This window comes from Anguilla anguilla, chromosome 14 (assembly GCF_013347855.1).
Source record: "Anguilla anguilla isolate fAngAng1 chromosome 14, fAngAng1.pri, whole genome shotgun sequence".
Taxonomy (NCBI): domain Eukaryota; kingdom Metazoa; phylum Chordata; class Actinopteri; order Anguilliformes; family Anguillidae; genus Anguilla; species Anguilla anguilla.
The window spans coordinates 28,537,194-28,562,440 of record NC_049214.1 but is presented as its reverse complement, the minus strand read 5'-3'; the positions used below and the strand labels follow the sequence as shown (position 1 = coordinate 28,562,440).

The 25,247-nt window shown below is 44.2% G+C and overlaps 1 protein-coding gene across 9 annotated transcripts in view; it reads right to left on the bottom strand.

Moving 5' to 3' along the window:
* Nucleotides 1-12,064, bottom strand: part of LOC118212598 (citron Rho-interacting kinase-like) — a 65,873-nt gene extending 53,809 nt beyond the window's left edge. For 2 of the 9 annotated variants that reach the window (XM_035390640.1, XM_035390639.1), the window contains exons 1-2: nucleotides 11,831-12,061; nucleotides 5,884-6,064 (exon numbers count right to left, since the gene is read on the bottom strand). In XM_035390640.1, coding sequence (XP_035246531.1) covers nucleotides 5,884-6,064; nucleotides 11,831-11,918 — 269 coding nt within the window. In that variant the 5' untranslated portion in view covers nucleotides 11,919-12,061. Of the gene's footprint in view, nucleotides 1-5,883; nucleotides 6,400-11,830 lie in introns of those variants that run through there. The other 7 variants (XM_035390642.1, XM_035390638.1, XM_035390637.1 and 4 more) reach the window with 6 other exon arrangements.
* Nucleotides 12,065-25,247: the final 13,183 nt, after the last annotated feature.

Here is a 25,247-nt window from a genome sequence, read left to right as displayed (position 1 = left end):
CCCTTCACGCATGCATGAAGTCTTGTTGAATTCAGATTTGATTGTTTGTAAAATAGTTCAGCAGAAAGCTTGATACAGCGGTCAGATAGCAGGACACCTACCTTACCAGACCATATAAATGTTAAATTCATTTTCTAATCCAATGCGCTGGAATACAGAGCCAAAACAACCAAAACTGTGTCACTGTCCAAATACTTATGGACTGCACTGTATTTCTGCATAATAAAAAGACAACAATGAGAACTGTTAGTACCCGCTGCTGCTGCCTCCCACTCACAATGCCTCACTCAGCACACTGGCTATTTCAGGCAGCACCGAACACACACACACACTCCAACAAACACACACACACACACACACACACACACACTCCAACACACACACACACACACACTCCAACAAACACACACACACGCTCCAACACACACACACACACACACACACACACACTCCAACACACACACACACACACGCTCCAACACACACACACACACACACACACACACACTCCAACACACACACACACGCTCCAACAAACACACACACACTTCAACAAACACAGACACGCACACACGCTACAACAAAAACACACACACACACACTCCAACAAACACAATACACACACACACTCTAACAAACACATACACACACACACACACACTCCAACAAACACACACACACACATGCTCCAAAAAACACACACACTCCAAGAAATACACATATGCATGCATGGTGACACGAACATTCACGTGCATGAGTGCACACACACACACACACACAGTGCATAGTGCCATGGGCCGGGAAACTGGCAACTGCAGCTATTCAAAGTCCTAATTCAAACTGGTCAATCAATCAATCAATCAATCAGTAATCTGTATGTAACATAACACTCTTAAAAAATTACAGAGCTCAGTCTGTATAATGAGATTGATTACTGTGCCACACCACACACAGCGTAGATATTTTGCAAACAATAAAATTTACTTCCCCATTCCTCTGACAAACAACTCCTCTCACAAACAACAAAAATTGCAAAAAAAATTTTTTTTTAAAAAGTGAAAATAGGTGAACGTTTCCTCTCATTCCCAACAAGGTCACCGCAGATAAATCTGAAGAGAAAATCTATTTCACTTATTCCAACGGATGAGAAAATGAAGTTTCCCAATGCTCACACAGGTGGCGATGATGTCAGACGGTAGAGAGAGAGAGAGAAAAGGGGGAGTGAGAGAGAGAGAGAGAGAAAAGGGGGAGTGAGAGAGAGAGAGAGAGAGAGAAGGGGGAGTGAGAGAGAGAGAGAGAGAGAGAGAGAAGAGGGAGTGAGGTGAGACATTACACCTCCTTAGATAAAGTCTCCTCATGCTGCCTCCATCGCTTAATTTAGCTCATTTAATGCTGTGTGTCAGCCTGCCAGCCATGGCATGTTTCTGAATTGCCTACCAAGTACGCTGTCCCCAGATAGAGAAACGCATTTCCCTTCATCTGATAATGGGTGCATGAAGTTTTTTAAAATTTATTTTCCTGACTGTACGCTCTGTCTATAAATGTATCTGAGCTTTGCCAATATGGAAACAGAATGAGAGAGAGAGAGAGAGAGAGCGATATAATGAAAGAAGTGAAAGAGTCGGAGAAACAGAAAGATGGAGGATCGGGGAGAGAGTGAGAGAGCGGTGGAAGAGGGCATCTGCTTGTTGCTGCCTCCTCTGAGGAGAAGCCAGTGCTGAACTCCTGCCCACACCCTCACATGCACAGTACAGAGTCTTTAAATGTGTTTAAAAATTCACAACGTAGGTGTTCAGACTTAAGACGCGCAAGAGTTCTGGATCAATACCCACAGTGCTGTAACGCAAGCGATGCAGACATAAGGTTACGGTTTCACCTGTTGCTTAGGAGCATTCTCAAACCTGAAATCCAGATTCTGCCTCACTGGGAAGCTGTTTTCCCCCCGACACACACAAATGAAGAGTATTGACTAATGGGGGGACATTTTGCCATTTTCTCTAATCGATCACAAGCGCATCCATTCTTATGTTTACTCGAGCACTCTCGTTTTGTTTATACATTTCATTTTCTTGCCTGAGACAGCAGACCTGCAACAGACCTGCTTAAAAGCATCACAAAGTATTTTCAGCGCAACAAGGCTCATTTATATGAGAAAAGCTTGTTTTGAACCGTTACCAAGCATGGCTCTGGGAAGGGCTGGGAGATACATGCTTTAACCCATCACTATGCCTATTTATTTTTGAAACACGCAAAACAAAACAAAAAAAAGATTTCCAATTTTCCAATTACATTTCTTCCTAAACATTAGCCCTTGTGTAAGATCACAAACATGCGATAAGAACATTTTAATGCTGATGTAACAATCATTGCTGGTAATTGCAAGCAATGGAGTTCTAGAACACTAGAGTACTAGAACACTGATTTTGAACAGATTTCAAAATCAGTGTTAACAGATATTACGTGTGACAGGTGTAAATGTTTAACAGAAATGGCTAGTGTAACAGATATGACAGGCGTAACAGATGAGAGAGATGTAGCAGGTGTAACAGGTTTAAAACATACAACACCTGCAGCAGGAAAGCTATGGTGGATGTGACAGACCTGATTTATTGACAGTTAGACTTGAAACGGGTGAAATACCCCACAGATGGAAATGTAGTGTTAAAGTTGCCATATTTCACTTTAACGTAGACAAATAATTCTTCAAAAATACGACAGGGATTTGCAGAAACCTGCAGAAATATCGCTTTTCCTCAAAAAAAAAAAACTATGAATTTGTAATTTCAAATATATTTTACTGTCCGTGTTGTGTTTATGTCTGTCTTGAGACATCAGATGCTGCTTTTACTGCTTCCAACAAATGCTCTGGAGCCAACAGCACGCCCATCTTTTTCTCACGAATAAAATGCACCGCCGGTTGCCAGTTAGAGTTACAGTGAAGAAATGGCCGACACTGCTGGCCAGCACACAGCTCCACCACGGACCCAGCTAAGCACGACCAACCCCTGCCTGGCCTCACTGGCCTCTCCGGAAGAGCAGCCTTCGAGCTGCATAAACAATGAAGAACGCTAACGTTAGCCGTCAAGCTATCCTCCTATCATAGCTGACGTTAGCCTGCATGCACATCGAACAGCACGGCACACAGCTAGCCCACATGAGACTAACCCTGTCACTAGAAATCTATGCAGCTAATGCATTGGTTTAACATTGAAAAGTTGCTACACAAACATATCATTCACCACTGGTCCGATGCAAGACTCAACGCTCATTTTGGATGCTACAATAGCCAGCCCGTTGAGCTACGTTCAGCGCCGTACCGCGCGCAAAGACACAGATCGCAAAAAACCTGGCAACCACTCGCAGGGGCGGAGTTTCGACGGACAGCAAATAGCGAGCCAGTGTCAGGCTCTGGGCTGGTTTAGCAGTTCTCCCTTGTGGAAACAAGATGCAGTTTCAAATAACCTATTACTCCTCTAAAGGTACAACAGCAGTAAGAGACGTGACAGGAGTAACAGGTGTGAGATATTATGAGTGACGGGCAGGGCAGATGTGAGAGATGTGATGAGATTGGCAGTGCATCAGTTCTGAACACTGAGAAGGCTGCGAGAGTTTGTGAAAGATCCGGAAGCCCTTCCAGTCCTGTCAATCATCGATGCAGCCAATCACGAGTTACATAAGACCGGCCAATCAAATGTCATATCAGAGCTGCAAATTACACAGTGCACCCACAGCATAACGTTAGGGATTTGCATTTCTACATTCTATTTCTATTATTACCGCCAAACATTCCCTCTATTTAAAAGTTCATTGATCCGTTTGCTACATTTCGTAACACTCCTCAGGGGATGTTTGGCGGGAATGTCATTAGCTCCCTTAGGTTGGTGGCGGGGTAACGTATCGTAGAGTTAAAATACGTACTTGGTCACAGCAAAAAGGCCACACACAATTGGCCTTATAGGCACCATGCCTGCAATGTTTAACAACCCACTTAAGTCCTAAAATGTTCAAGCAATATTTTAGTGCACTTGAATATGCCCTTCCTCACACACAGATGCTCAATAACAATCCAAACCCTCGTCACGAAGAAACCCAATCACACCCCAGCATTACTCACACACAATACTCAGTTATACCCACAACCTTCCTCAGACATAGACACACAATCACGTCCTCTAACTTAGAATGCTCCCTCCAGATCACATCAACGAAGCCGTTGACTGCGGTCACGTTCCCCCCCTGCCACACACACACACACACACACACACACACACACACACACACACACACACACACACACACACACACACACAGTAAAGGGAAATCCCCTAAAGCCTTTCAGGGCTTAGAGATCATATGGAGACTAATGCAGTATATTAGCCACTTATGTGGAGAGACAGGCAGGGAGGGAGAGAGAGAGGGATGGAGAGAGAGAGAGCAGCTGGGCAGACAGAAGACAGAAAGGGGGAGAGAGAGAGAGAAAAATCAAAAAATGAAATGGAAAGACAGGGTGCAAAAGGAGAGAGAGAGAGAGAGAGAGAATAAGCACTGCTATTATTATATGTATTGCTCGATGCCTTCCTTGGCTAATACTCTGAGGATAAGAAATGCAGCCAATGAGAGAACTCCATCACTTAATCACCCCCATTGAAGATGGATCTGACTGTAGATAAACACATAAATGGACATATGCACACACATATATACATATATACATGCATGCAACTGCACATGAGAAAGCCACACACATGCACACACACACACACACACACGCACAAGCAAACAAACACATACACACATAAATAAACATGACAGAGAGGGAGAGCGAGTGAGAGAAAAACAAGAGAGATGTAGGGGGGAGAGGGAGAGGGAGAGAGAGAGGACATGCGGAATTCTGGTTTCCATAGAAATAGATTCTTTCCCTGGATCTGGGATGATCCTGTTTAATCTTTTAACAGTTTTCTTTAGTCTCTTTCATTCTGAAGATCAGCCTTGTTCTGCACTGACAGCCACCTGCGCAAAGTGCTCACTGCACATCTGCCCGAGACACTACACAACACGCACACACACACACACACACACACACACAGACGCACATACACTCACAAACACACACAGGCAAACACACACTCACGCACACACATACACACGCAAACACACGCACACACAAACACAACCACTCACGCACACACATACACACGCACACACAAACGCACGCACGCGCAAACACACTCACACGCACATGCACACGCACACGCACACACACACACACGCACATGCACACACGCAAACTCACACGAAAACAGGAGGGAGCTCTTACTCAGTAGCCTGGTTTCTGTCCCATTCATTCGAATTGACTACATTTATGTGAATAACAGCAACAGGAATGACATCATCACAACATTCAGCGCAACACCAGAGCAGAAACTGAACGTCGTGGATCAACAGGGGAGAGGGACAGGGGGGCAAGACAGACAGACAGAGAGAAAGAGAGAGAAACGGAGAGAGACAGAGAGATAAACAGACAGAGGATGATTCTCACGGTAAGCAGGCAGATATGTGGAGACAGCTCGCTTGATTCACTGTGCTCTCCGCTCCCCTCTCACACCCCTCAGGACTGAGGGAACACCCCCCCCCCCCCCAAACACAAACAAACACACACACACACACACACACACACACACAAGCACACACACACACACACACAAGCACACACAAAAAAACACACAAGCACACACGCAAACACGCAAACACGCACCCACACATGCACGCACACATGCACACGTACAGGCACACGCACACGCACACACACACACGTATAAACAGGCACATGTGCACATGAACCAGGTGGTGGTTTTTGGTTCTGGTTCTGGTTCTGCTACTCACTCAGATGTGTCCAGAGCCCAGCTGCGAAGCCACCCTACAGAGGGCAGGTCGTCGCTGCGGAAACCCAGCGGTGGGGGGTGTTCTGGCGATGCGGGCGCCGGCTGAGACGGGGGCTTCTCATGCTCCTCCAAATTAGCGGTGTCATCTTCAGTGCAGAGCGCGGGAACAAATGGAGGGAACGCTAAGAGGAGAGGGGAGAGGGAGAGGAAGAGAGAAGGAGAGGGAGAGGGAGGGAGAGAGAGAGGGGGAAAGAGAGGGGGAGAGAAAGAGATAAGCAGTGAATGAGGAGGGAGAAAAAGAGAAAGGGAGAGAGAAGGTGCAATGAGATTTTAGCACAGCAAAGCCCTGTTCCCTCTCTCAAATACACACACTGCCTCTCTGATTCTCTCTCTCCCTCCCTCCCTCCCTCTCTCCCTCTCTCTCTCTCTCCGCTGCAGTAGATCCATCCAATAACTGAGTCACTGCCTATGCTCCACACTGTACCCCAACACCATCTAATACACTGCACCCAAACACTACACCCCAGCCCCATCTAATACACTGCACCCAAACACTACACCCCAACACCATATAATACACTGCACCCCAAACACTACACCCCAACACCATATAATACACTGCACCCAAACACTACACCCCAACACCATCTAATACACTGCAGCCCAAATCTACACCCCAACACCATCTAATACACTGCATCCAAACACTACACCCCAACACCATCTAATACACTGCACCCAAACACTACACCCCAACACCATCTAATACACTGCAGCCCAAGTCTACACCCCAACACCATCTAATACACTGCACCCAAACACTACACCCTGCCACCATCTAATACACTGCACTCAAACACTACACCCCAACACCATGTAACACACTGCACCCAAACACAACACCCCAACATCATCTAATATACTACACCCAAACACTACACCCCAACACTCTTTAACACACTGCACCAAAACACTACAACCCAACATCATCTAATACACTGCACCCAAACACTACACCCCAACACCATCTCATACACTGCATCTAAACTCTACACCCCAACATCATCTAATACACTTCACCCCAACACCATCTAATACACTGCACCTAAACTCTACACCCCAACATCATCTAATACACTACACCCCAACACCATCTAATACACTGCATCTAAACTCTACACCCCAACATCATCTAATACACTTCACCCCAACACCATCTAATACACTGCACCTAAACTCTACACCCCAACATCATCTAATACACTACAACCCAACACCATCTAATACACTGCACCTAAACTCTACACCCCAACATTATCTAATACACTACAACCCAACACCATCTAATACACTGCACCTAAACTCTACACCCCAACATCATCTAATACACTACAACCCAACACCATCTAATACACTGCACCTAAACTCTACACCCCAACATCATCTAATACACTACACCCCAACACCATCTAATACACTGCACCCCAACACCATCTAATACACTGCACCTAAACTCTACACCCCAACATTATCTAATACACTACAACCCAACACCATCTAATACACTGCACCCCAACACCATCTAATACACTGCACCTAAACTCTACACCCCAACATTATCTAATACACTACAACCCAACACCATCTAATACACTGCACCCCAACACCATCTAATACACTGCACCTAAACTCTACACCCCAACATCATCTAATACACTACACCCCAACACCATCTAATACACTGCACCTAAACTCTACACCCCAACATTATCTAATACACTACAACCCAACACCATCTAATACACTGCACCTAAACTCTACACCCCAACATTATCTAATACACTACAACCCAACACCATCTAATACACTGCACCTAAACTCTACACCCCAACATCATCTAATACACTACACCCCAACACCATCTAATACACTGCACCTAAACTCTACACCCCAACATTATCTAATACACTACAACCCAACACCATCTAATACACTGCACCTAAACTCTACACCCCAACATCATCTAATACACTTCACCTAAACTCTACACCCCAACATCACCTAATACACTACAACCCAACACCATCTAATACACTACACCCCAACACCATCTAATACACTACACCCAAACATTGTACCCAAACACCAAAACCACATAGTGCATTAACCCTTCGTGTACATGCTGGTTTTTGTTTTAACCACAGTTGAAACCACAGAATTTTAATAAGCAGTTAATTTTTCTTAATTAGGTGCTTTTCATGATTAGAGGAATTAATTACCCTCTTAAGCCACATTACGTCAGAAATTGCAATGCATGTCATGAAGAATAAAATTCCCATTGTGCTTATTGTGCTGTATTGCAAACAATTACATAGAAAGAGGTCAATTCAAAAAACTTTCAAAATTAAAGACTGAGGTGAATTTATAGGTTCCTAATTAGGCCGTTGAACACATTTTAGTTTTTTCATAAATTTTCCCGTAAACCTATTAACACAATATAGGTTTGGCTCGTTATCATGTTATTTGTCTTTGAATTCTCTATTATCCACCAAAAGGTTCGTTTTAGTGGCCAGGTGTCTACACTTCCACCAGTCAGGAGCCTGTTAATTCACCCGAGTCTTTGATTAGTTAAAAAGTTCCTTTAACCTCTTTATGTAATCCTTTATGTAATTGTCCCCTTCATTACTCCATCAGCCAATTAACCAAAGTTAATTAGTAATTAGATTCAGCTGATTGAACACAGCCAGCTTGATTGCAGCCAGCCCTGTTGAATCTAAACCTCACTCATACTGAACCTTACCATCAGAGTGAAGTAGTCACCACAAAGTTTCTACATGCACACTATGCCACACTCAGAAAAGAGGAAAAAAATTGTGGAAATACATCAATCCAGAAAGGGTTACAAAGCCATCTCTAAGGCTCGGGGACTCCACCAAACCACAATGAGAGCCATTATCCCAAAGTGAAAAACACTTGGGACAGTGGTGAATCTTCCCAGGAGTGGCCGATCAGTCAAAATTTCTTGAAGGGCGCAGGCAACAAGAAATCTCTCTTCAACTCTCTTCTGGCTGGACTACCGGCATCTGCCATCAGACCCCTACAACTTATTTAGAATGCTGCAGCTCGTCTGGTCTTTAACCTCCCCAGACACTCCCCTGCTCACTACCCTCCACTGGCTGCCTGTTATAGCTCGCATCAAATTTAAAACATTGGTCCTAGCATACCAGGCAGTCAAGGGATCAGCCCCAGCATACCTCCACAAGATCTTCAAACCCTACATGCCAGCCAGACCCCTCCGTTCCGCTACCTCAGGATGCCTGGCACCTCCCCCTCTTCGCACCTGTGCTTCCCGAACACATCTCCTGTCTGTTCTGGCCCCACGATGGTAGAATGACCTCCCCGTGGAGGTCAGAACAGCTGAGACACTGACCCACGTCAAGTGACGACTGAAGACTCATCTCTTCAGGCTGCACCTCTCCCCATCCCTCCCTACCTCCCTGCAATCTCTAAATTGGCTGCAAGCTTAGGGTTGTAACTAGGTAGCTGTTTCGTAGGTGACTAGTTAATGCACTCGTCTTAACTACTGCTTGTAATTTTTGCATAGACTGCGTTGTTGCTGTTCTCATTTGTGTTAGTGTTAATCAGTTTTTCCTTCAGGGTCCAAGTTGAACTATGCGGTTGTTCCCTGCACTTGGAACGGTACTTCTCTCTAGGGTTTTCAACACACTTGTTCCTGGTTATGGTTATGCACTTTGTTGTACGTCGCTCTGGATAAGAGCGTCTGCCAAATGCCTGTAATGTAATGTAATGTCATCCAGGAACTCACAAAAGATCCCATAAGAACAACCAAAGAATGGCAGGCCTCTCTAGCCTCAGCTAAGTTCAGTGTTCATGCCTCCACAATAAGACAGAAACTGGGTAAAAAGTGAAACTTTTTGGACAACACGTCCTATTATGTCTGGCATAAAGCAAATACAGCATTTCACAGTAAGAACATAATACCAGCAGTCAAACATGGTGGTGGTTGTGTGATGGAGTGGGGATGCTTTGCTGCCTCTGGACCTGGACGACTAGCCATTACTGAATGAACCATAACTTCTTCTCTGTACCAGAACATTCTTAATTAAGGAGACTGCTCAGTCATCTGTCTGTGAGCTGAAGCTGAAGCATAATTGTGTTAAGCAGCAAGGCAATGATTTAAAACATAAAAGAAAGTCCACATCTGAATCGCAGAAAATAAACTAAATTAAAGTTTTGGAGTGGCTTAGTCAACGTTCTGATTTGAACCTAATAGAGATACTGTGGCAGGACCAGAAACTAGCAGTTAATGCTCAAAAACCTACCAATGTGAAAGATGTATCAAACTGTAGGAAGCGTATGTTTGCAATTATTGCTACTAAAGTTGGTGCAACCAGTTACCAAGTTTAAGTGGGCAATTACTTTACATTGGGGATACATTGGGGATATGGGTGTTTGACAACTTTTTTTCATTAAATAAATGAAATAAAAATAAAATAAATTAATAAAAATTCAAAAACCATTCAGTGAAAAATATGCAATAACAGAGGAAATCAGGAATCAAATACTTTTCCATGGCACTGTAGCTATTTCTGACATAATGCGGCTTAAGAGGGTAAATAATCCCATAAACATAAAAAGCACCCAATCAAAAAGATTTTACAGCAAAAAAGGTTCAATTTTGGGACTGTGGTTTAAACAAAAACCTGCATATACAGTGGGCCCCCCAGGACTGAGGTTGAAATATCTAAAGGAAATATGCAGAACCTCACTCTCTAACGGCTCACTCTATCTACCTCTCGCAGTCTCAACTAACACCATGCGGAGGTGCTACTACTGGGCCAGACAGTATGGAGTCATTGGACACGGGTTTGAATCCTAAATCCAGGCATTGCAGCTGTACTTTCAAGCAAAAAGCTCACCTCTATACATCACATTTAGGCATTCAGCAGAGGCTCTCATCCAGAGTGAATCACATAAACATATGCATAGGCATCATATAAAAGACTAAAAGATTATTATTATCATTATTACTATTTTATGATAGACACATGACTGAAGTAACGATTCCTGAACGGGTAATGTTTCATGGCGACTCATGAATCTTCAGAATAGGCATATTTGAAGATGAATTTCCTCTTATTTTTAATGAACTGTCAAAACAAACCTCCATTATGATAATTACTTCATGTCAATTTGGCACATGAAAAAACCTCAATTAAGATTTCACGAAGAGTTCTCCCCCAAGTGTATTAAACACAGTCGAACCCAGAGAGGAGCTTCCTGGTTTAGTAAACAAACTCTTGCCTGCTTATTAATGATATCAGATAAATACGTGAAATTTCCCCCCAAGTCATATGACTGCAAAATGTTAAACACACTTGCCTACCAGTTCTCCTCTGTGCAGTTTAGCGTTTAAGGTATATAAATATAAACGTGAAGCAGCCAGCCATGTCGCAGAGACGCATGTACAAAAGCAGACATTGTTCTGAAGTGATATTATTTCACTGTGGCTGATTAACCATCTCCTTGCTGGGTTGCCATGGTGACAGAGTTATATCTGGGTTCCGGAACACACGTGGCCTGTGTGTCTGCAATCGTGCCTGCGTCCCTTCAGACAACTTTATGACCATTGACAACAACAAAAAAGAGAATAAATCTGTGGCCTACATCGTGTGCAGCAAAGACTTTTTATTTTTTTATTTTTTACTTCATTCACCGTTTCATCGATGTCTTTATTCACTTCATTTCTCCTCCTACTTGTACAAGAAGAAACTGTTTCCAAAGCAGTCTTGCAATTGAGCTTGCAAGCTAAAGGTTTCGACAAAAGAGCAGAGGCCATACCAAGATACAGTTGTCCACGCTGGGGTGTGCTTTCGGTGAGTGTCTGACACTGGCACGCAGAGTGAGATTGCAGGGGTAGCTCTTACCCAAAGGGGTGAAAGGATCCTCTCTCTTCCTCCAAGGATAAGCACCTCCCCCCAGGTCCACATCTTCAGCAAGCCGAGGGGAATCCATCCTTATCCCGTCAGCACCAACTGTCACATAGATCAAAATGGAGGGGCTTTGCAGATGCTCTCTCTCTCACTGCCAGTGCTACTGCCGCTCTTCCAACCAAATCCACCTCGTTCCTTCTCCATGTGTCCTTAATCCCCTGAGTTCCTGTGCAGGTAAATCTTAAAGGTGCAGCATACAATCACATTCTAAATGATTCTGCGCTTCCCCAACAGTTTGGGGAAGGCCCTTTCCTGTTTCAGCATGACAATGCCCCCGGGCACACAGCGAGGTACATATAGAAATGGTTTTGTTGAGAACGGTGTGGAAGAACTTGGCTGGCCTGCACAGAGCCCTGATCTCAACCCCATCCAACACCTTGGGGATCAGTTGGAAAGCCAACTGTGAGCCAGGCCTTGTGACCCAATCAATACCCGACCTCACTAATGCTCTTCTGGCTGAATGGAAACAAATCCATGCAGCAATGCTCCAACATCTAGTATAAAGCCTTCCCAGAAAAGTGGAGGTTGTTATAGCAGCAAAGGTGGACCAACTTCATATTAATACCCATAATTTTGGATGAGATGTTGGATGTCATGTGTCTACAAACTTTTGGCCATGTAGTGTATTTACAGGTGTGTGTCTGCGTACATGCGTGTGTGTGCATGTGTGTGCGCGCATGTTTTTTTCAGTCAATATGGATGATGAATCCTGTACTCCCACTTAATGTCTTGAAAGTCTAATTTGCTTGCTTGGGTTTAGCCGTAATCTGCCCACAAATCGGCGGTTGAGGGAGAAAACCGCCTGTTCCGGAAAGAGCTGCCATTCCCCACCATCTGGTACACGAGTGCGACACTAAATTCACTCTCTACTTCACGCCAGACAACAAGGCGCATGACTGGCTCTCTCTCTAACCGTAACCTGAACTCGAACGGTCAAAGCAGAACAGCAGAAATGCGAACACGTGCATTACACGTTGAGAAAAACGTTGTCAGCTGTGGCACGGAGGTGCAGTGAACAGCGATATCACTTGACAGCGTGAAGGTACGGAGCTTGAATCCCAATCAAGGGCCTTCCTGTGTGGTCTCTGCATGTTCTCCTCAGGTCTGCAGGGGTTTCCACCCACACTCCAAAGACATGCAGGAGGCAAAATGGAGACTCTAAATTGACCTTAAGTAACGATGAGTGAGTGAATGGTGTGTGTGATAGATTGGTCCCGGATATATTCGCCCACAGCACACTGGGATAGGCTCCTGCACCCCCCCCCCCCCATGACTCTAATCAGAAATTAACAATGTTGAAAATGGATAGATAGAAAATAGCATTTTTGCTCAAGTATTATTCTGATGTGGGGTTAGTGACAGAACAGCTCACCTGTGGGGTTAGTGACAGGACAGCTCACCTGTGGGGTGAGTGAGAGAACAGCTCACCTGTGGGGTTAGTGACAGGACAGCTCATCTGTGGGGTTAGTGAGAGAACAGCTCACCTGTGGGGTTAGTGAGAGAACAGCTCACCTGTGGGGTTAGTGACAGGACAGCTCACCTGTGAACATTATCTGATACACCCAGCTGACAGAGTATTTGGCCAGAACCAGCAAAACCAGGCAAAACACACACACCAAACAAAACACATACTAATAAAACACACACAAACAAAATGCAATCAAAACACATATATACACAAACATCATTTAGAACACACAACATATGCTGTGTGTTCAAAAATGCATGTGCACAACAAAGCCACACAAAACACCATGCCAAACATTATGTTTCAGTCTTTCAGTTATTGTTTAACTTTGTCAGTGTCTAAGGGCAAATCCATAGCTAGCCTATTTATTACAGCTCTTCAAAGGGCACTGAGAATCTGTTACCAGGAAAATAGCAGGATCACTCTCCATGTACAGTCAAACAGTCTGTTCAGACTTAATGGAGTTCTTTTATTTAAATTCACGCTTACACGCAGGACATCGCTTTCGCCGAAGCCCGGGTTATATCTGGAACATGTAAATAAGTCATGTTAAAACGAATGAATATTCAGCATCGTTTCTCCTGGGTCTGAACGTATTTATAGAGCAGTGGAGTGGTAGAACATGCCCTCTCTCAGTATCATTCATATGAACATCTCCTATACATTAATTCTGCGTCGACTTCTCTCCGATGAGCAGCCTGGATGAACGCCCGCCAAGTGCGCCTGCACGGCGTAACAATCCGTCAAGAGGGGTGTCACCCGCGTGCGAGCGACGGAGCTCCTCGATAGCAACTCAACAACAGCTCTCAGTGTACGGGCCTGCTGCTCACTGCCTGTCGTAACAGCTGAGCAGACCTGGAAACCAATCCAGATGGGCCGATTTTTGACGTTAAGGCAAACGCTGTATATTTAGGCAAAAATGAATGCAAGCTCGTTTTTTTAACCTTATCACAAGAAGAAGCCTACTGAAAGCAACTTTTCTGTAAACGTAGTATGGACTTAGGCAACATGATAAAGGCGTTTGGTTAGCAACAACAGAACTACGATTAGCAATTCAGAGTAAAGAAAACTGTCGCTCCAATTGACATCAAATGTGACTGAAGAATGCTTTGGTTTTGCATGTAAACAAATTAAACATGTTCCCTAAATAAACGCCTGTGGTATCTGGACTAGTCACTCGTATTTTACAAATCAACAGCAAATATTTTAAAGCAGGATGGTTGTCCATATAAGCATGCCACCGCCTTCAAACAGCGGAAAATGGGCACCGTCTGCTCAGATTGCTGCTATAAAGCTAACGGACACTTAAAAGATTTCTCAAACTTCATACAATACAACACGTTTGTGTTCATACAATACAATTCGTTTGTTGTATTGCGCAGGCAATACAACAAACGAATGTCTTTATTAAATATGAAGGAGAGAGGCCATTCATCATGCTTGGTAAATTTTGTGAATATAAATTTCACCACTCTATGTAAAGCCGTCGTGGGTTTAAAAAAAAAAGTTTTTCATTCTCAGACTGCCTACAAGTGCGCTTGGTAGTTTGTTTGTTGTTCTAGTTTGTTAGTTCGGGAGCGAAAAGTAATTGGATGTCCGTCCTCCTTAGTTACTACCGTTTAGAACACACATAGACTGACATGTGTGGTCCCAGCCCCTTTATGGAATGACAGACACTAAGTCAGGGAAAGTCGAAACATGAAACAAACACAGGACAGCTAAACTTACCACCAAGAATGCACACGTGCAGCGACTACTTGTCATTCGAAGCGCGGCGAAACCATGTGGAGTGTGTGTGGTGGGGGTGCCCTTTTCAACGTGGATGCCCCAGTGGGATGCCCTCTTTTTAATGGCGAAATATTATGATGATGAAAAAAAGGCGTGATGCAAGTAGGAAGAACAACATCCAGGAGGCCACTTTCTGAGCGACAGGTCACAGATCCGTGTACCTTTAAGGGTTTTGTGTTCGATTCTGGTCTACTTGTGAAAACACTCGCTATGCGCAATGCCATGATTATGTTAAATCAAAAACGAGTTGCTTGACAGATCAGAGCGAGCAAATGTGCATGCTAGTTCGTGCGCAAAATTTGCGGAAACGCTCGAGTACAATGCCTACTTCCATGTATATATGTTTATGGCCTACTTCCACAACTTGTGTGCACGCGCGTACGTTAGCTACAGAAGGAGTGCAGCAAGTTTCTCCACAACGACGTGCAGAGGCCTCCCGATTAAGAACACACAGCCACATAATGGTAACGTTACCTAGCAACAAGGTATTGTGAGTCGTTCAGCCTAAAGCTCAGAGACCAATTTTGTGATTCCTTACAGCTGAACACCTCGATCAAAGGGAGAACAGGGAGAGGTGCAATTAAAAAATTGATAGTGAAACCAATACATTTATTTTATTTTATTTTTACCATTCTTTTCGGGCACTCTCCACCAAGAGACAAACGTAACATTGTGAGGATGCTCAATGCACTGAGCGACCAAATAATCAAAGCACTCTCTCAAGACAGAACAGACATGATTGGGCGGGGGGGGGGGGGGGGGGGGTTGTTGTTAAGAGACTAGTTGCCATGCTGGATTGTGTCATTCATATTCATAAAGATCACAGATTAAATACACAATAATAAGTGGATTTATGAGCATGCTTTCTCATGTAAGAACCTTACTATATAAAATTATGGTTATGTTGTTTTCTACGAGTAGGTGACGTGATTCTCTGGTTCTGATTTATGGTGCAGACTCCCCCCCCCCCCCCCCCCCCGCCCCCCACAGGAACTTAAATAGGTGATCGTGATCACAGAGCTGTGCGATATGAACAACAAAGGGAGGTGATTGAACATCAGCTCAGCCCCCCCCCAAGCCATGGATGTGACTCAGACCAAAACACATGCCATATTTTAACACACAATGATGTGTTAAGGCCTCTCTGGAGATGTCCTGTCGTCTCATATGGTACTACATTATGATCCGTCAGATCTCGCACGCGAAAAGGAATGAATCAATGCTCCGGCTTTTCAGCTTCAATCGAGCAAAGCGGTTCCTCCAGCCGAACGTTTAGTAAAATTCACAGGAGACCCCGGGGTTCAGCGCTCACGTTCCTGAAGGACCGTTTCTGCTCCAGCTTTAAAAGCTAGCGTATGCTAACGCCGGGGCACTCCTCTGTTGGACCACAGCAAAAATAATAAAACAATAAATAAAATCACCAAGGATACAGGCAAAGTCTTCAGCTGCGGGTCATGAGCTTTTAATTTGAAAAAAAAAAAAGTCAGCTCATGCAAATGATTGCGTAAATGAGCCAGGAGCAGAAACTGGGCACGGAATCCTGAAACAGATGGAGCCTCAGCGTGTCCCTGCTGTCCATGATGGCTCCATATGTGAACAAGCTCGGGGGTCGGAGGTCAAACAGAAAACAACTGACCAATCCATGTGAGGGGTCACGGTCACAGATGTGAGTGGGGGGGGGAGGGGGGGGGGGGGACCAGGAGGGGTGCTACCAGTGTGACATTTCTGCCTCTATACCTAGACAGATGCCGTCACATCTGCTCCCAGTGGCTATAATTGATTTTAAGGTCCTTTACATGTTTATAAAGCTCTAAATGTTTTGCGTCTACTTACGTTTCTGTTTACCTATTATTTTATGCCCCGACTCTGGGCTTTAGATGATCCACTGCTAGTTTGCTCAGTGTACCGAAGGTTATATAAAAAAGAACAAAAAAAACAGTGGGACATTTGCCTATTTTTATGCACCTTAGCTGTGGACCAACCTTCCAAAAAATATTAGGCACAGGCTTTGTCAGTAATTTAAAAAAGCAGCTGAAAAGAATCCTTTTTTATCTTGCTTTTAACTTAAAGCTCTATCCAGCTATTATTGCTTTTAGTCCTGTTCAGTCTTGCTTTTCTGCCCTGTATTTTGCATTGTGTTTATTTTATTAATTTTCCTCGTACAGTATTATACATAGTTTGTCTACGTCTACATATTTGAATTTGCTTTTTTTATTATTTAGAGTCACTTGAAGTGAAATAACCCTTCAATCCCCAACATTCATCAGTGTAAACCCAACGGATCATCAGAAATGCTCTAAAGTAAAAGTCCCTAAAATTATTACATTACATTACATTAGAGGCATTTAGCAGACGCTCTTATCCAGAGCGACTTACACAACTTTTTACATAGTATCCATTTATACAGCTGGATATATACTGAAGCAATGCAGGTAAAGTACCTTGCTCAAGGGTACAACGGCAGTGTCCTTACCCAGGAATCGAACCTGCGACCTTTCGGTTACAAGCCCAGTTCCGTACCCACTGTGCTACACTCCATCCTACATATCATTCATCACACACCAAACTGTCTGGACCAATTAAAAACACACAATAAATCTGAAATAATATAACCCCCAACCCTCCAACCCCCCAGCCCTAGAAAAGAAATCCCTTTAAAGTTAGTAAGCAAAAAACACACCGTGGTTTCATTCGGCTGCAAGTTTTATTCTTTTTTTCCCCTGGCGTTCCTTTACCTTGCTTCAAGGAGGGAACCCCCAAAATGCCCAGACGAAATATGGCAGACATACCAAGTGGCTTTGGGCTCTGATTTATGAAAGGGGAGCAATTACATTCCCTCGCCGCCTCATTTTTCCTCCCTCTCACCCAGAGGGTGAAATGATGCAGCTTCCAGCAAGAAGGGGATCCCACAATGCAACGCTTCACATGAAGAACAGAGGACATGGCCGCTCAGTTCTGTTTTTGGATTGTTCCTCATTGATCCTCCCTTGCACAGTGCCTGCTAAGTTCACTTGCTGCGCGTCACAAATTTCGTCATAAGATAGGTCATGCGAGGGAAGAGAGCGAGGGAGGGGAATGCATTAAAGCATATTTGAATGCAACCAGTGAGCGTGTGCAGTGTCTGAACACTAAACCTAGCCAGAAAGCCTGTGGCCTGTAAAACAGCACAGAAATGACAACAGGGGTCCTTTGTCTGAACCACCACTTGAACCTGGTCCTCACCTGGACATCGGTCAACCTATGACACGGGCAACCATTGATCTGGTGCCGCAACTGATGCAACAGATCCCCGAAAATATGAAAGCGTAAATTCTCTCGATCCAGCGAGGAGAAGGGGCGTAAGAGCAGGCTGCGGCGCCCTCTGCTGGAAAGAGGGGACAGGCACGGGGAGAAGGCCAAGCTCACCGAGAGAGCTTTAATGAACACAACATGGTCTGAGTGGAAGCAGTCGCTCAGGGGACAGTCTGTGACCTAGCCATCTGAGAGACATGACCTTTGAACCCCAGCCTGTGCTGGCAGTGTCGACTCACCGAGAGACAACACTTTCACTCTCTCGTGGACACAGACACTCTGTCATGCTCACGTACACAAACTCTCTCACACTCACACACTCCCCAGGGCTCTGAGCCAAATGGGCCTCTCACCAGGAAGGGGGGTGGGGTGGGGGTGGGGGGGAGTCGCCGTCCTGGGAGGGGTGGGCTGGAGCTGGGGGACCCCAGGGCTGGAGTTTAGGGCTAGTCTTCCACCCCTCCTAAATTTACACCACCTGCATGGGCTGCAATCAGAGACAAGCGCAGCAAGAGCGTGGATCCCCAGCACTCACACAGCATGCAGCTGCCCCTGGCTCTAAGGCTCCTGAGGAGTTCTACCCATAAGCCCCAGCTTTCTTATTCATGCTGATGAATACGTCGCTTTAAATGAATCCACCCCTCCTAGTTGAAATAATACCCACGTTCCCCATCTGACAGGTTGTGGCGGTGTTTTTTTTCTGCTATTTATAATTCTTAACTCTGTGCTACTTTGAAAACTGGCTTCAGATTTGATTTATTTGAAGTGCTTGTTCTTAGCTTTTGCACATCCTGACAAAAAGCAGTCAATTTATTCTTGCCTGGGGCATATAGTGGTTTTTCACTTGAGTTGTCTGACTGTTTATCAATCCTAGTTATTAATTCAGGTAAAGCGGTAATAGTGGGGATTTTATTATTCATGAAAATTATTATTATTATTAATGAAAGTGATCCTCTCACATCAGCATTCCTGTCTATAACTGAATCTATTGGCACTGATCAACATGTACATCAGTCTGCACACTGCCGTAACCACACTTTAGATTTGGTCTTAATCTATGACACAGGGAATAGGAAACATATCAGTCATGCTTCACAAGCCGGTCTTATCAGACCATATTTCACTACTTTCAGGGACAGGGTTGGGTGGCTGACCGTAGAGTCTGTGGTAGACCGAGCTGTCAGTGCTGTCATTAGACAATGCAGGACATCTCAGCGTTAGGTTGAGCAAGTCATGGTCTGGTGGCGGCTGTCTCAGGCACCTCTGTCTCTCCTGCTCGGCTCTCCAACATATCTGAGCCGCCTAATGATTGTATTTCTCTCCTCTTTTCCCCACATCGGGCACCTGCCTGGAGCAGTAGCCATAAGACTGGCTGAGCTCCCTCCCCCAGGCACAGTTAGTTCAGCTCCAGCTCCACACCGCCTGCCCCCTGCCTGACAGCGCCACCCACTGGCCTTCCAGCACCTCTCCTGTCATGACCAGAGTCATCCTTTCCCGGCATCAATCACGCATTCTCACTGGCTTTTATGCACGGTCATTTTCCCGTTTATTACACCTGTGTTATGTAATCGGCCTTTTTCAAGTAACCGATGCCAGCCAATGGCAGAAGGGCTTCCCCCTCTGAGTCAGGTTCCGCTCAAGACTCTTAGCCAGGGAGTTTTTCCCTTGCCACTGTCACCCCAGGCATGCTTTTGGGGGGTTTGGGCCCAGATCTCTGGAAAGCTGCTTTGTCACACACACACAAACACACACAGACACACACACCCACAGGGCCATATGCGTACAGGAGGGACTACATCATTTGTGGATGCACTGTATTTCAACTTTAAACACTTTAAAGGCTTTTATAGCAAGGAGGCAGATATGGAATTTGTTGCTTTTGTTTCACTGATGAAACACATTGTCCTTAAAATGCTCCAAATAGAGGAATATTAAAGTCTGTAATATTTTTCCCAGGGTTTCTTGCTTTTTTCCCGCCTGTGCTTCCAGCAAGTTCTCCACAGTTCTGCGTCTCATAAGGCTGGGCACTGATGATTGGGCTGTCCAATCCATTTAGTGTAGATCTGTTGATCTGTGCTGCACCTGAACCAAAGCATCTTCTGGGCTCAGATTGTGTGTCAAGATGCACAGGTATTGTGTAACTGATGTGAGTCTGCTGAGCCGAAAGGTTCTCCTGTTTTACAACCTTCCGCCTCAGTTAAACACAGATCCTAGGGTCAGCATGACATAATTTCTTCTCAAACTACATGGGCAACAACACCCATCTATCTATAGACCTTATTTAATTCACAAAAGCATTCATTCCAAATCCACTTGTAACCAATTCTATCACTTAATCATTTTTAAAGCCCCATCATCTTTTGACGTAATATGTTTTGTTTTATGGTTGACGCTGGCTATCAATCAGACTAGCAACCAATGAAATTCGTTAACGTCAGATTGCAGCTGTACTAAATTAAGGGAAATTTATTTGTGTTTCCATGGAGATGTTTTGCGAGGAAGCAGTCAATGTATGCAGTTATTTTCGCAGTGCAAAGCTGCTATCCTGGTCGGTCAGTGGTTCTCAGCGGCCCCAGGGCCGCATGCGTCAAATTAGCATAATCGGCCAGATTAGCACAAAAATAGAAACCCAGGTATATTCCCATTATTTCCAAATAAATAAATAAATAAATAAATAAATAACAGAAAGAGTGTTTTTTCATTTTGATTCATTAGTTATAGAGGCTTTATCAGTTTATAAATCGGGCCGCCCACTTATGCAAATTAAGCTGCGGGCCGCTGGTTGAGAACCACTGCACAGTAGTTGGAGAAACAATGCAAAATGGCGCTGTCAAAGAGAAAAATCTGGCAGGAACATAGACAGTTTCAAGAGAGGTGGACTGTGGATTATTTTTTTGTGGAGGACGACGGCAATGCAACTTGTCTGATATGTAGGGAGAAAGTTGCCGTCCTGAAAAAATACAACCTCGAGCGGCATTACGCGACTAAGCACGCCGAGCATTATTCCAAATATCACGGCGATGAAAGAGAAAAGACGGCTTCCCAGCTCAGAAAGTTGCTAGTGTTTCAGCAAAACCTGTCTCTCAAACGGAGAAAGGAGTCCGAGGCAGCGGTTTTAGCGAGTTACGCGGTGAGTGAGATGATAGCCAAAGCCGGCAAGCCGTACAAAGACGGTGAATTTATAAAAGCTTGCATGCTGAAGGTTTCTGAGATTGTGTGTCCGGAACAGATGAGCATATTCAGCAGCATCAGTCTGTCCGCGAACACTGTAGCAGAGCGCATTGCGGAGCTTGCCGACGATATCGACCAACAGCTCGGCGAGAAAGGCAAGGCATTCAGCGCGTACTCTGTGGCACTCGCTGCAAGTGCAGATGTGGGTGTGAACGCGCCGCTAGCAATCTTTGTTAGGGGTGTCAACGATAATTTTGACATCACCGAAGAATTGTTGAGCTTGAGTACAGCGCGTGGTCGCACAACGCCAAACGACATCTTTTGTCACCTGTCCGATGTAATTGAACGCGCTGGGCTACCGTGGCACGCATTGGCAGGTATCACTACAGACGGCGTACCGGCAATGATGGAGGAGGATAACGGGTTGGTGGCACGTGTACGGCAGAAGGTGCGAGAGGAGAATGGAGAGCAACTAGTTGCATTGCACGCTCTCATCAGTCAGCAGCAGATACTGTGCAGCAAATGCATCAAGTTCGAAAATGTGATGTCAGTCGTTTTGAAATGCGTCAGTTATATTCGGTCCAGGGGTTTACAGCATCGTCAGTTCCGCGCATTTTTGGACGAAATTGAGTCAAACTACGGCGATCTGCAGCACTTCAACGAGCTGCGCTGGCTCAGTAGGGGTACCATTTTAAATAGATTTTTTGAGTTAAGAATCGTAGTGCAGAGATTCATGGAGGAGATTCATTTGTCAGTGGCTGAATTCGAAGATCCCAAATGGGTGATGGATCTTGCATTCTTGGTTGACATCACGCATGAGCTGAATATCTTAAGTCTGAAGCTGCAGGCTCCCGGTCAGACGGTAACTGCGATGTGTGACTGCGTGCGGGCGTTCACTACCAAACTGAAGTTGTGGGAGAGTCAGCTTTCTCAAAACAAGTTCGCGCATTTCCCAGCGTGCAAATCTCTCCTGGAGCAAAAGGACTCCGACGCGCAGTTCTGTGGCCCCGAATACGCCGCAGTCCTTAAACTGCTTCTCGATGAGTTTGATCGGCGCTTCGCCGACTTCAGGAGGCACAGAGACGCTTTGCAGCTGTTCGCAGACCCGTTCTCTGTGGACGTGGAAACGGCCCCAAGCCATCTGCAGATGGAACTCATTGACTTGCAGTGCAACACTGCACTAAAGAATGCTTTCAGGGAAGCGCAGGAAGATATCGCGCCCTTCCTCCGACAGATAAAACCATCCTTCCCAGAACTTTGCAAAAGCTTCCGGAGAACCATGTGCCTGTTCGGTAGTACTTACATGTACGATAAACTTTTTTCCACCCTGAATTTAAACAAGTCCAAGCAGCGGACACGGCTGACCGATTCTCACCTCTCTGCAATCCTCAAGGTTTCAACCGCCGAATCACTGAAGCCGAACATCAACAGACTTTCTGAGCTGAAACGTTGCCAGTTTTCTGGAAAACGCTAAAATATTAATAACGCTTGTAAAAATTAATTCCCATTTGTGAAAGTGTTCTTTCCCCTAAGAATCACCGTCTCTCCCCCACCACTTGGTGAATGAAATTTTTGTTAATGATGGCCGAAGACACTGAGTTTACGTTCACATAATATTATATAATTTATATCAATTATAATACAATTAAAATAGCCTTATGAAAAACACAAGGAAGTCACCACTGTGTATCAAACAGTCTATTTCAATGATAAAATCTTGCATTAAAAACAAAAACTGATGTCTGATGCAGCAGTGAATTTTTGAATATTTCTTTGGAAACAATGGTGGGAAAACCAGTATGTTGGTCTTATGGATCTTTGAGACAAGTTTGTTGTGAGAACGGACATCTACTGACATTGTTTTCAAATCTGTTGGTCAAGTGCAGACATTATGATTGTAATAATAATTGCAAATTCAACTGATGAATTCGCCACCAAACTTGCTTTTGTAATTGTTGGGTGACACCCTATAGCAAAACGGCAACTTCCATATGAATCAGCCAAGTGGTTAAGAACTCAGTAATATATGAGTAAATATAACACAATACAAAGTGTTGGCCAATTCAAGATGGCACCAACCCATGAAGCACATACATATGTTCCTAATGAGGCATTTTGTCATTGTAGGAAGATTTACATCTAAGCAAAGGAACTGTGATTTGGTTGGATTTGACTAGAACTTTAGGGCTCGAGCTTTGATCTAACTGTTAATGTGCATACCTTGATTCATAACTTCATGTCCGCTTTTTAAATTATTAGCATTTTTGTGATAAGCCATGCCCACTGTAAATTCATGAGATCATCTTTTGACATAACTACTTTACTTGGACCCCTAACAAGAAAGCTATTAAAATGTTCAAATCAATGTAGACTAATTTTACATGCAAAATAATATTAAAAAATACACACACAGGTTGAATAGTGAGCGTGAACCCTGATTCAAAATGGTAGCTAGTCGTGCTTTTTGTACTTTACGTATGAACTTCATGATAATGGAGATCCAATGCCCCCGTACGAGGACTGCACGATTAATGATCATGAGTCATAACTATCAGTAAAAAGTGTCAAATTAGCATGCCGGACCGAACAACAAATATTTCTAATTATAAATAAACAGATTTCAACATCAGAACTTGATGCAGTTTCTTACCATTTGTGCTTTTTTGTTTGTCTTCTCCCAGTCAACGCGTTAACTGCGATTGACGTCACCTTGTTCTCAGACAGGACAGTGGATTGTGCCAGCTCGTGAAATCAATAGTACCGAACACCCTCATTTGAGTACAGCGGTTTTAAGTTAAGATAAATTCTGTATAGAGCTCAGGGAAGCAACAATTTAATGTCCTCGTATGAGGGCACATGGTCTCAGGAGGGATGGTAAGACTCTCTAAAATACCCTTAATCAATCAAAAACATAGGCATCGTTAAAACTCAATTGTGAACCGTCCTTTTAATTGGTCGGAATCTTGCCTTGTCTTTCGCCATCGGGCAAAATTATCTTCCTGCTGCGTCCTGGATTTCAGAACCGCCGGTATGGGACAGCGACTGTATTGAGCACGTGACCGCAGCATGAAAACCCTCTTCAAGATGTGACATGGGGCTTGGGGAACGTTACGTAACATCTACTGATGTTAACTGTAGCCTAATTAGCAAATTGTAGGCCTACTACACGAGGTCTCATACATTTTGCTAATAATGTTAGGTAAATGTGGAGGACTGTACATTTACGAAATACTGAAATAAACAAAAGCCTCTCGAAACCAGTGATATTTAACCTGTATGTTTCTAATTAGGCCTACAGTGTCACAACTCCCAATTCAAGGCCAGATAACCATCACGATGAATGGCTATCTATACATCTATACATGATTATTGTTTTAATCATACTAAGTGAACGAATAATATGTTAATCAGTTAATTTGTTGTTTTTAATAAATCCTAAAATTACAAACAATACCATGAAGCAAAACCAGACACGTTTTCTTCCCAAATCATTTTTAGTTTTATGAACTTGTCGGGTAGCCTACACATCTGGGCTACTACTTCCAAAAAACAAACAAACAAAAAAAACAAAACAAAAACGTTGTGTACACAATGTAAATGTTAAATAAGCTTTAGACATTTCTATGTATTATTCCT